This window comes from Lygodium microphyllum, chromosome 16, assembly GCF_053477565.2.
Source record: "Lygodium microphyllum isolate KBCC chromosome 16, Lygodium_microphyllum_v1.1.10, whole genome shotgun sequence".
Taxonomy (NCBI): domain Eukaryota; kingdom Viridiplantae; phylum Streptophyta; class Polypodiopsida; order Schizaeales; family Lygodiaceae; genus Lygodium; species Lygodium microphyllum.
The window spans coordinates 135,650,825-135,663,276 of NC_141150.1; the positions used below are offsets into that span (position 1 = coordinate 135,650,825).

General features: G+C 35.9%; 1 protein-coding gene across 1 annotated transcript; it reads left to right on the forward strand.

Moving 5' to 3' along the window:
- The first annotated feature begins 572 nt into the window (after nucleotides 1-572).
- Nucleotides 573-5,923, forward strand: LOC148023472 (NADP-dependent glyceraldehyde-3-phosphate dehydrogenase). The gene is made up of 10 exons (XM_087696448.1): nucleotides 573-861; nucleotides 1,094-1,287; nucleotides 2,351-2,479; nucleotides 2,863-2,982; nucleotides 3,079-3,215; nucleotides 3,312-3,467; nucleotides 3,980-4,190; nucleotides 4,714-4,881; nucleotides 5,352-5,468; nucleotides 5,566-5,923. Exons 1-10 carry the CDS (start codon nucleotides 717-719, stop codon nucleotides 5,677-5,679), a joined length of 1,491 nt encoding a protein of 496 aa, XP_087552574.1. The 5' UTR covers nucleotides 573-716; the 3' UTR covers nucleotides 5,680-5,923.
- The last annotated feature ends 6,529 nt before the right edge of the window (nucleotides 5,924-12,452 follow it).

The window sequence follows — 12,452 nt, forward strand, 5'->3', positions numbered from 1 at the left end:
CCACAATTCAACACGCGGGCGGATGCCACGTGTTCCAAGGGAACGGGCGACTAAAAAACACACGTGGACATGGTAAAAGGCTATTATATTTATTTACGGCCACAGAAACGCAGCGACGGAGTCCACAATTCAACAAGCGGGCGGATGCCACGTGTTCCAAGAGAAAGGGCGACTGAAAGATACACGTGGACATGGGAAAAGGTTATTATTATTATTATTATTATTATTATTGCTTTGCTATTGTTATTACCTACCGCTGGTTCTGCTTCAGACTCTCCTCTTCTTTCTAAAATTCATTTCATTCTCGTTACGGTCTTTTACTTGCCCTATTTCCCCCTCCCTTGAACCTTCCCCCCCTCCGGGCCCCCACACTATTTCGACATGAAATCCTTGCCACTTGGCTGCTGCTGCTAGGCTTTATCTATCTAACTAATAAATACACGCTCTTCATAGTCCATACCATCTCTCTCTCTCTCTCTCCTTCCTTGCAGCCCGGAGAGAAGAAATTTGAAAGGTGCTGGATTCCGTGCTTTTGCTTTTTCCATAAAAGCCTAGCGTGGCTTCTCAGAGAAAGGCCAGCAGACACGAAGCGCAGACCGACCGGTGTTTGCAACAACATTGCTCCTCCATTGTTCATTCCCGTTCTTCTGTTTCGGCTTCGCAGCAGCACCTCCCCGAGGCTCCTCCCCGGTCATTTTTGTATCCGTGTCCTTCACATGGCAGGTTCGGGGCCTTTTCAAGAAATCTTCGACAAAGGCGTGTACAAATTCTATGCCGATGGCGAATGGAGAGTCTCATCCTCCGGCAAGTCTGTGACCATCACAAATCCGGCAACACGCCAGCCTCAATACAAGGTTCAAGGTACTTTATCTCTTCGCTTGCATCCGGAAGAATAGATTCGGCTGCGAACTTTCAGTTACCCTCGTGAAAGGTGCTAATTTTGTTGGGATGAAGACGTATTCGGGGATGCTCTAATAAATCGATGCAGTTGTTGCAGAAAACACTTCCTTTTTGCTTCATGTGTGTCCTTCGTGCGAAATTTCAGACTCTATAACGTGACTTATTGGACATTGCTTGTTGAAATCTGATGCAGCTTGTACTCAGGAAGAGGTTAATAAAGCTCTTGAGAGTGCCAAAGAGGCCCAAAAGATTTGGGCAAAGACACCTTTGTGGAAAAGAGCTGAAGCGCTACACAAGGCTGCAGCTATCTTGAAACAGCACAAGGACCCCATTGCAGAATGCCTGGTGAAGGAAATTGCAAAGCCTCGAAAGGATGCTGCTACTGAGGTCAGGATTGAATCAGCATTGTTTGTGAGGGGAACATGCTCAATCTACATCCGTGTCGAATTGTTACATATATATCTATAGACTTCTTCTTGCCAATATGAATAGTAAATGAACCCTGGGTATGGTTAGGCTAATGCTGGAGAGGGACCACAGAAAGCAGATCGAAGGGAAAATGCATTCACTAGTGTCATTAGGTGCATTTATAAGTGTCATTGGCCTTTGTTATGTAAGATGAGATGTAAGAGCAACCAGCAGAATGGATTCAAGGCTTATGGAGATACTTCGATTTATATGCCACCTACAATCTATTGCAATGCTTACGATAAGGAGAGGTGGATTTATGTGCCTTAAAACTTGTATACTAGTGCTAGATTTGATAATGAAACTGTAAGTCGTTGGCAGCACAAGAACTCAGATTGACGATTCTGTTTGAGGCAGTATGAGAGTTTGGCTATGACATAGGTGGATGCCAGTTATGCCGCCTGATAGGTAGCATGAGTTCTGCAGATACAGGTTTGTCAACCCTGTCCTGCAAGGCATGTGTTTGATCAGCTGTTCACAGACCCTACAGGAAGAAACTTAATGACAGATGTGATTGTTGGATACCCCTGTATGACTGCAGGTCGACTTACAGGTCATCAGATATTTTCTGTGCAGATTGTAGTGATCTTATGGTTCTCATGCATTTTAGATTCTGTTTGATGGGGTGTGGAGAAATGGTTCTTCATTACAAATGTGGGCTGAACATAGGCTCTGTCAGAGCTCTGTATCTTCTATCTGAAATGCTTCTAGTTTGTGGAGAGAAGGTATACTTTACAACATTGATACGATCTAGTTGATATGCAGATTTGGAAGAGTACAGTTGTCTGCTTTGGTTCTCATGCATTTTAGATTCTGTTTGATGGGGTGTGGAGAAATGGTATAGTTGCATACTGTTGGTATTGTTAAGTAGGTAAACCAATTGGAAGAGAATTGTTGCTTGATTTGATACTCACACATTTCATATAGTTCTGCTTTTCTTACTTTGGCTTTGGCACAACTCATGCTGTCTACCATCTTACAGGTAGTCCGATCAGGGGATTTGATATCCTACTGTGCAGAGGAAGGAGTCAGGATTTTAGCAGAAGGAAAACTGCTCACTTCTGACAGTTTTCCTGGAAATGAGAGAAACAAATTATGCCTTGCTTCTAAGGTGCAACTTTTTGGCAATTGTACTAGTGCTTGCTAATCGCTTAGCAACTATGTCCCATGGTTTGTCTGGAAATTCATCAAACATGTATTGAATGCCATCTGTCACATTTTGTCTTCTTGTGGAGTTGGTTGAGTTGTTATCTTTACTAGGTGAACCATTTTTAAAGACCATTTTGAGTTAGATCTAGTTCTTACTATGTTGTAGTTTGCAAACCACCAGTAGGCTTTACTTCAACCATATTCTGTTACTATTTCTGACTGCAATGATTCTGTTAGAATCTGCCGTAGGTGTTTGCATCATACGTGTCTGAATGACTATAAGGTTTACACTTGAAGGTTGCTGGCTTGATCTGTCTGGTTCTTACACCTTTATAAACCATGCAGATACCTTTGGGAGTTGTGCTGGCTATTCCACCATTCAATTATCCTGTGAATTTGGCAGTTTCTAAGATTGCTCCTGCCCTTATAGCAGGAAATGCTGTGGTGTTGAAGCCACCAACTCAAGTAAGCTTAAGTTTTTTAAAATAGTTTGTGATTGATCATCTTACTTGAATTTCTTAATACTGATAAAATTTGTATTATCACCTCTTGCTGTGGCAGGGAGCTGTTGCTGGGCTTCATATGGTTCACTGCTTCCATCTAGCTGGATTCCCCAAGGGTTTAATCAGCTGCATTACTGGTAAAGGCTCTGAGATTGGTGATTTTCTCACCATGCATCCAGGAGTCAACTGCATAAGGTGATTGACCTCTTTCCAATGAGGTGACTTTATTCCTTTGTTTTAGTGCAGGATTCTGAAAGGTCAACCTGAAATATTGGCATTTTATGTCGGCAGTTTCACTGGAGGTGATACTGGTATTGCTATCTCAAAGAAAGCTGGAATGGTACCTCTTCAGATGGAGCTTGGTGGCAAGGATGCATGTATTGTGCTTGAGGATGCGGACCTTGATCTTGCAGCTGGGAATATTGTGAAAGGTGGCTTTTCATACAGGTGCAGCTTTACACTCGAGACTTCTCTTTTCCTTCCTACTGTTTACTAGGCATATGTACAATCATTAAATTGGGTATCGTGGTCCAAACTTTGGTCTCCGGCCCAATTTTAATACTTTAAATCTAACTTTTGCAAAAAGGTTCAACAATCCCCAGTCTTTTAGATGTGCACTTTGCACTTCTACATTAAACAATTATGCACTTGCACATTAAATAACCCATTAATCTCTAGCTCTCAACTATTGAACCCCTGCCATTGATGAACTTGTCCATGTCTTGCACAGTTCATGCAATGTGTCTTGCCTGACCGAAAGGTTAGGAGTTAATTACATGTTAATCTTGAACTTGGAAAAACAGGTCTTGGTGACAAATAAGGTGCCATGAAGCATCGGTGTCCTTAAGTGCATGACTTTCTCAATCAAATGTGATCTTTACCTTATCCTTTACTGCACTTTTGACACCTAAAAGTAACCTTTCTTATTTTCATTTGGGCTCTGTGGCGTTGCTTTGCAGTGGTCAACGCTGTACTGCTGTGAAAGTAGTTTTGGTCATGGAAGCAGTAGCAGATGCACTAGTCCAGAAGGTTGTCTCAAAGATGAGTAAGCTGACTGTTGGTGCTCCAGAAGATGACTGCGACATTACTGCTGTTGTGAGTGAGTCATCTGCGAAGTTCATAGAAGGGTTGGTCACGGATGCAAAGGAGAAGGGAGCTACTTTCTGCCAGGTATGGATGACTCCTTTGGTTTGGGTTTTACTGGTGTGCACATTGTAGTAGATAGGGTACAGGACCTGTGAGCAGTTGATTGGTGAATGCTAGTACAGCAACAGATGGTACATGAAAAGGTTGGAATTTGCCTTTCAATTTGTGTGCATCTCATTCAAAACTATGGAAGAGGGGTCACTTTTGTTGGCAAGTCTCCAGTTTAAAAACTACTCCCCCCTAGCATGGTCCACAAGTTTGTGCTGAAAGTTATTCCTGATCCAAGAAGCTAGTACCTGGAGGTACATACATAAGGTCATGTCATCTAACCAACTTCAACACGTCAACAGTTACTGTAAATATTGTGCCTAGGCCTGCATATTTCAAGCATGTTGTAGCTTTGTAAACCGATATGCAGGTTGGTCAAACAAGTACTTGTAGAAGGTTGCGGTTAGAAATTTTTGAGTCGTGGAATGATTATGTGCAGTCTCCCCTCTGCAGGGCTGGTCATTCCAAGGATTGTATTGTAACGTAAGTTTTTTTTCAGGAGTACAAAAGAGATGGGAACCTGATTTGGCCCTTGCTTATTGATAATGTTCGGCCTGATATGAGGATTGCATGGGAAGAACCTTTCGGGCCTGTCCTCCCAGTCATAAGGATCAGCACTGTTGAGGAGGGAATTCACCATTGCAATGCCAACAATTTTGCTTTGCAGGTGGGATTTTATTTTGTGTGCATGCATGTCTGCATGATTTTATGCTTACATTCTAGATGATGATATGTCACTGTTGAGTGTGGACCCTAGAGGCGTTCAATTTTAGACTATCATATGCCATTCTAACGAGTAACTTGTTTATAAAGTTTTAAGGCTCAAGCTCAAATGTCCCTATGATTGATCACGGAGGTATATGTTCTGGTCCTTGCAATGTGAACGTGAACTGTCTTGCTTTTACGAATTCCTGTAGAATGACCGCACTTTATCTTTGGATGCCTGTTATCTGTTGCTGTTACTTTTTCCGGAATTTGTTAATCACCTTTGTCATATGTAGTGTCGGGTATCCCTCCTTACCTTGTGATATGTAGTGTGTCAGGTATCCCTGCCACGTTCATTGCTGGTCAATAATGTCCTTGTCTTTGATATTCCTCTTGAGCTCAAAACTTTGGTTGGTGTTTTCTTGAATGCAGGGTTGTGTGTTTACAAGGGATATAAACAAAGCGATCATGATTAGCGATGCAATGGAAACTGGAACTGTTCAGATTAACTCTGCCCCTGCTCGTGGACCTGACCACTTCCCCTTCCAGGTTCATCTCCCCTCTTGGCTTCTGTTGGTAGACACCGTTTATTGATATGTGGCGTCCATTAATGCCAATATAGCATATGCCAATTCTTTTGTTTCAGGGGCTTCGCGATAGTGGAATTGGATCTCAGGGAATCACGAATAGCATAAACATGATGACCAAAGTTAAAAGCACTGTAATCAACTTGCCTGGACCCTCGTATACGATGGGCTAGCTTGTTATTATGTTGAAAGATACATCACAAGATGTGGATAGTATGCACAACTGATCCACATGCCATAAGAGAGATTCGCACCATGGAATTTTTGGGCTACACGCAGAGCTTGCTTGTTTTTGGATTTTGAGTTTTCTACAAGCAAAGTCAAGACTGCGACCAGGTATAATAACAAGATAATTGGGGGTCCTGTCTTATATGTAACATGTCCCCACTAATAAATGTCGACATTTTGGGAAAAGAATGGTAGTGTGAACATGCCTTGAGAAGTAAAGGGGGACAGGAGGGGGTGTTTAATAGCTCTGTGTGCGTATGAGGAACTTACGTGAACAGAGAAGATTGCCTGTTAAGACGGGCATCTTCGAATTACACTGTTTTACACACTTGACAGCAGTAACAGTCAACAAGTATGGATAGCAAGTGTGGAAGGACGCGATTGTTGTGGTGGATATGTAAAATCGAGATTGTAAGGGTTGGGTTAAAGTGTAAACCTGTGTTGAGATTTTATAGATCCCCCCCCCCCCCCCACCCGTCTATGAGCCTAACTGTCGAAAACGGTTACTAAAAGCAAGAGGGTTATAGACCGAAAAAAAAGGGTTATAAATGCATCGCATGATGTCAGGCATTCCGTTAAGCCCAATATGTGTGGGTTGTAAAAGTGACTGGACGTTTTATTAGCAAATAGCTTCATTTGTTTTTGAGCATTTTTAAGTTTGATCTTACATTATTAAAGAAGTGTATGCATTCTTTCTAATTTTTCTTTTCCACGATGATTGATCTTTTCATGAGAAATGATGGATAGAAGAGGAACCTTATGGCTATACATTGCCTCAAAATGGGACACTCCAATACTAACATGAACAATATTGTTATATTCAGCCAAGTGAAGCTATAAATCTCATGAATGCTGTGAATCGAATTAAATGGTATTGGGAGTATCAAGAAGTCATCTTTGAACTAGACCAAGTAGCATCAGCCTCTTAATGCCATCAATTTTTTGGTCCTTTAATCCCCCCTCCTCTTTTCTTGCTCAAAACAAGGAAAAGTGGAGAGGAATACTATAAGAATCTTCAATCTTGTTTTGACTTCGGTAATTTATTTCTAAGAAAAAGTAAAAACTTCTAAGAGCTGCTTTTAAGATTTGTTGGAAATTTAATGAAATGTTATTTTCAAATAAATATGAATTTTGAAAGTATAGTGTTCGGTTTTGAAGTTAGATTTTGAATATCAAATGATTAGTAGTGTAATTTTAATTAAAGAAAAGTTAAAAACTTCAAGAGTGTCTTTTAAGATTTGTTGAAAATTTATTATATGCTAGCTTGTGGTTAAAAATGAAAATTGTTAGGTCAAATTTTACATTTATTGAAAACTTGTGTTCCGGGGGTGTGCTTTGCATGCACGGAATTTTAGGGGCAAGTGAAATTGCATGGCAATTTCACTTAATAATCAATCTTATCTTCTCTTTTTTCTCTCTATTTTTAATATTTGTATTTATACTCTCTCTCTTCCTCTCCAAAATTCATCGTCTAAATTTCTCTTTTTTTGCCTTGTATTTTAGTTTATTTTTTCTCTTGGTTCTTTCTCTCTCCTTTTATTCTCTCCCCTCTCCTCCCTTTTCCTTCTCTTTTTCTTTTATTTTTAATTTTTTAATTTTATCTTTCCAATCTCTATAATTCTCTTTACATTACATGTTCTTTCTCTCTCTCTCTCTCTCTCTCTCTCTCCCCTTCTAGAGAGAGAGAACATGTAAATTGTTACCTTTTCTCTATATATAATTCTCCTAAAATATGTAAATTTACATGTAAATTGTTATCTTTTCTCTATATATAAATCTCTTTATGTTTATATTCTCTCTCCTTTTATTTTCTCTTTGTTCTCTTTTTTTAACTCCTTTCTTTTAATTTTTCATTTTTTCTTCTTTTCCTCTCTTAAAATTTATATTATCTTTCCCCTCTCTCCTCTCTCTTCCTCTCCCAAAAAATATTTAAAATTAAAAAATACTTCTTTTTTTTACGTCTTTCTTTTTTTCTTTTTTTCTTTCCCTATCCTCACTTTTCTTCTCTCTCCTCTCTCCTCTTTCTCTTTTTTTTGGTTATTCTTTAAAGTTTTTTACATTTTTTTAAAAATCTTCCCTCTTTATAATTTTTTGTGTCCAAATTCTTTCTTTATTCTTCTTTTCTCCTCTCTCCTCTCTTTTCTTTTTCCTTTTAAATTTTTTTATATTTTCTCTTTATAATTCTCTTTGTTTCCTCTCTCCCACTTTCTCTCTTCTTCTTTTTTGTATTTTTTTACATTTTTTTTAAATCTTCCCTCTTTATAAATTTTTGTGTTCAAATTCTTTCTTTATTCTTCTTTTCTCCTCTCTCCTCTCTTTTCTTTTTCCTTTTAAATTTTATATTTTCTCTTTATAATTCTCTTTGTTTCCTCTCTCCCACTCCCTCTCTTCTTCTTTTTTGTATTTTTCTGTCATTTTCTTTCTCTTGTTTTTTTTCTCTTTCTCTTTGATTTTTTTTGCTCTTTTTTATATATTTTTTCCATCTCTCTCTTTTGTCTATCTATTTTTATTTTTTATTTACTCTTCCCGTCTCCCCCATCCTTCTAAATTTCCTAACTCTCTCTCTCTCTCTCTCTTTCTTTGCCTTCTATATTATATTAGTTTATTTTTTTTCTCTTGGTTCTCTCTCTCTATTTATTTTTCCCCATCTCTTTTTGTTTTCTTTTTTATTTGTTTCCCTTCTCTCTCTCCATTTATTCTCCCTCCTCTCTTTATGTTCTCTTTTTTCTTTTTTTTTCTCTCTCTCTCTCCTCTCTTTTTCTTCTTTCTCTATTTTTGATTCTCTTTTTAAATTATACATTTCCTCTTTATAATTCTCTCTATATGTTCCCCCTTCCCTCTCTCTCTCTCTCTCTCTCTCTCTGTCTCTCTCTGTCTGTCAGTAATTTTTTACATTTTTTTTAAATCTTCCCTCTTTATAACTTTTTGTGTTCAAATTCTTTCTTTATTCTTCTTTTCTCCTCTCCTCTCTTTTCTTTTTCCTTTTAAATTTTATATTTTCTCTTTATAATTCTCTTTGTTTCCTCTCTCCCACTCCCTCTCTTCTTCTTTTTTGTATTTTTCTGTCATTTTCTTTCTTTTGTTTTTTTTCTCTCTTTCTCTTTGATTTTTTTTTTGCTCTTTTTTATATATTTTTTCCATCTCTCTCTTTTCTCTATCTATTTTTGTTTTTTATTTACTCTTCCCGTCTCCCTCATCCTTCTAAATTTCCTAACTCTCTCTCTCTCTCTCTCTCTCTTTCTTTGCCTTCTATATTAGTTTATTTTTTTTCTCTCTTGGTTCTCTCTCTCTCTATTTATTTTTCCCCATCTCTTTTTGTTTTCTTTTTTATTTGTTTCCCTTCTCTCTCTCCATTTATTCTCCCTCCTCTCTTTATGTTCTCTTTTTTCTTTTTTTTTCTCTCTTTCTCTCTCTTCTCTCTTTTTCTTCTTTCTCTATTTTTGATTCTCTTTTTAAATTATACATTTCCTCTTTATAATTCTCTCTATATGTTCCCCCTTCCCTCTCTCTCTCTCTCTCTCTCTCTCTCTTTGTCTCTCTCTGTCTGTCAGTATTTTTTTACATTTTTTTTAAATCTTCCCTCTTTATAAATTTTTGTGTTCAAATTCTTTCTTTATTCTTCTTTTCTCCTCTCTCCTCTTTTCTTTTTCCTTTTAAATTTTATATTTTCTCTTTATAATTCTCTTTGTTTCCTCTCTCCCACTCCCTCTCTTCTTCTTTTTTGTATTTTTCTGTCATTTTCTTTCTCTTGTTTTTTTTCTCTCTTTCTCTTTGATTTTTTTTTGCTCTTTTTTATATATTTTTTCCATCTCTCTCTTTTCTCTATCTATTTTTATTTTTTATTTACTCTTCCCGTCTCCCCCATCCTTCTAAATTTCCTAACTTTCTCTCTCTCTCTCTCTCTTTCTTTGCCTCCTATATTAGTTTATTTTTTTTCTCTCTTGGTTCTCTCTCTCTCTATTTATTTTTCCCCATCTCTTTTTGTTTTCTTTTTTATTTGTTTCCCTTCTCTCTCCATTTATTCTCCCTCCTCTCTTTATGTTCTCTTTTTTCTTTTTTTTTTCTCTCTCTCTCTCTTATCTCTTTTTCTTCTTTCTCTATTTTTGATTCTCTTTTTAAATTATACATTTTCTCTTTATAATTCTCTCTATATGTTCCCCCTTCCCTCTCTCTCTCTCTCTCTGTCTCTCTCTGTCTGTCACCCCCATTGGGTCCCTCTTAACATATGTAAATTTTATCTTTTCATTACATATAATTCTCTTTACATTTATATTCTCTTTCCTCTCTCCTCTCTTTTTCTTTTCCTTTTAAATTTTAAATTTTCTCTTTATAATTCTTTGTTTCCCCTTTCCCTCCCTCTTCTCTTCTTTTTTTTTGCTTTGTATTTTTCTCTCATTTTCTCTTTCTCTTGTTTTTTTTCTTTCTTTTTGAAGTTTTTTTCGCTCTTTTTTTATATATTTTTTCCATCTCTCTCTCTCTCTCTCTCTCTCTCTCTCTCTCTTTTCTCTATCTATTTTTATTTTTTATTTACTCTCTCTTCCTGCCTCCCCATCCCCCTAAATTTTCCTATGTCTAACTCTCTCTCTCTCTCTCTCTCTCTCTCTCTCTGTGCCTTCTATATTAGTTTATTTTTTCCTCTCTTGGTTCTCTCTCTCTCTCTCTATCTCTCTTTTTGTTCTCTTTTTTATTTTTTTTTCCCTTCTTTCTCTCCATTTATTCTCCTCTCTTTTTCTTCTTACTCTATTTTTGATTCTCTTTTTAAAGTATACATTTTCTTTATAATTCTCTCTATATGTTCCCCCTCTCTCTCTCTCTCTCTCTCTCTCTCTCTCTCTCTCTCTCGGTCCCTCTTAACATATGTAATTTTATATTTTCATTATATATAATTCTCTTTACATTTATATTCTCCCTCCTCTCTCTCTCTCTCCACCTCCTTTTCTTCTACTCTCTTATTTTTTTTAAATTCTCTCTCTCTCTCTCTCTTCCTTCCTCTCAAAAAATATTTGAAATTAAAAAAAGCTTTTTTTTCCCTCATTTTTCTCGTTTCTTTCTTTCTTTTTCTTTTTCTTCTCTTTATCTCTCTCCTTTCTCTCTCTCTCTCTCTCTCTCGCTTTCTTCTCTCTTCTCTTTATTTTTTTAAAAATTCTCTTTAAAATTTTTTATTTTTTTCTTTTAAATCTTATCTTTCTTCTCTATAAAAAATTTTGTGTTCAAATTCTCTTATTTTTTTCTCACTTTTTTCTGTCCCCTTTTTTCTTCTCCCCCTTCTTTTTCTTTTTTCTTTTTCTCTTAAATTTTATATTCTTTCTATGATTTTCTATGTTCCCCCCTCTCTCTCTCTCCCTCTCTTCTTTCTTTTTTGCTCTTTGTATTTTTCTCGGTTTCTCTCTCTCATTTTTTTCTTCTCTCTTTCAAGTTTTTTTCTCTTGCTTTCTCTCTTATTTTCCCTTTGTTTTTAATTTTTTATTTACTCTTCCTTCCAAATTTCTTGTCTATTTTTTTCTCTCTTTATTTGGCTTCTATTTTAGTTTATTTTTTCTCATTTCTTGGTTCTCTCTCTCTCTCTCTCTCTCTCTCTCTCTCCTCCTTTATTCTCCCCCTCTCCTCTCTTTTCCTTCTCTATCCCTTTTTTTTTTGCTTTTTTTCTCTTCTTTTTCTTCTCTTTTTTCATTTTCTTTTAAGTTTTTTTTTTCTTCTTCTCTCTCTCTCTCTCTCTCTCTCTCTCTCTCTCTCTCTCTCTCCTCTCTTTTCCTTTTCTTTTTCTTTTTTCTTTTTATTCTTTTTTAAATTTTATCTTTCTTCTCTTTATAATTCTCTATTATTATTATTATTATTATTATTATACTTTCTTTTCTCCCCTCAATATCTCTTAAAGTATGTAAATTTTATATATTTTTATATATAATTATTTGTCTTTATATTTATATTCTCTCTCTTCTCTCTCAAAAAATATTTAAAATTAAAAACTTATATTTTCTCTTTTTCTCTATCTTTTCCTCTTTTTTCTTCGTCTTTATTTCCCTCTTTTTCTTCTTCTCTCTCTCCTATTTTTTTTTAAAATTTTATATTTTTTCTCTATAATTTTCTATTATTATTATTATTATTATTTTTCTTTTTCTTTTTCTTTTACTCTTTTTTCTTCCCTCAATATCTCTTAAAGTATGTAAATTTTATATTTTTTAATATATAATTCTTTCTCTTTATATTTATATTTCCTCTCTCTGTTTCTCTCAAAAAACATTTAAAATTAAAAACTTATATTTTCTCTTTTTCTCTGTCTTTTCCTCTTTCTTTGTCTTTTTTTCCCTCTCTCTCTCTCACTTTTCTTCTCTATGCCTCCTCCTCTCTTTTCCTTCTCTCTCCTATTTCTTCTTTTTTTTAGTTCTCTTTAATTTTTTTCTTTTAAATTTTATCTTTCCTCTCTATAATTCTTTCTTTGTTCAAATTCTCTTTTTCTTTTCTCCGTCTTTCTTTTCCCTTTCGTCTTCCCACTCTCCTCTCTCTTTCTCTCTCTCTCTCTCTCTCTCTTAAATTTTATATTTTCTCTCTATAATTCTCTTTCTCTTTATTTCCCCCCTCTCCCTCCCTCCCTCTTTCTTTTTTGCTCTTTGTATATTTATCTCGGCTTCTCTCTCTCTTTCTCTCTCTCTCTCTCTCTTTCTTTTCCTCTCTTTCTTTTTCAAGTTTTTTTTTATTGCTCTCTTTTCTCTTTATATAC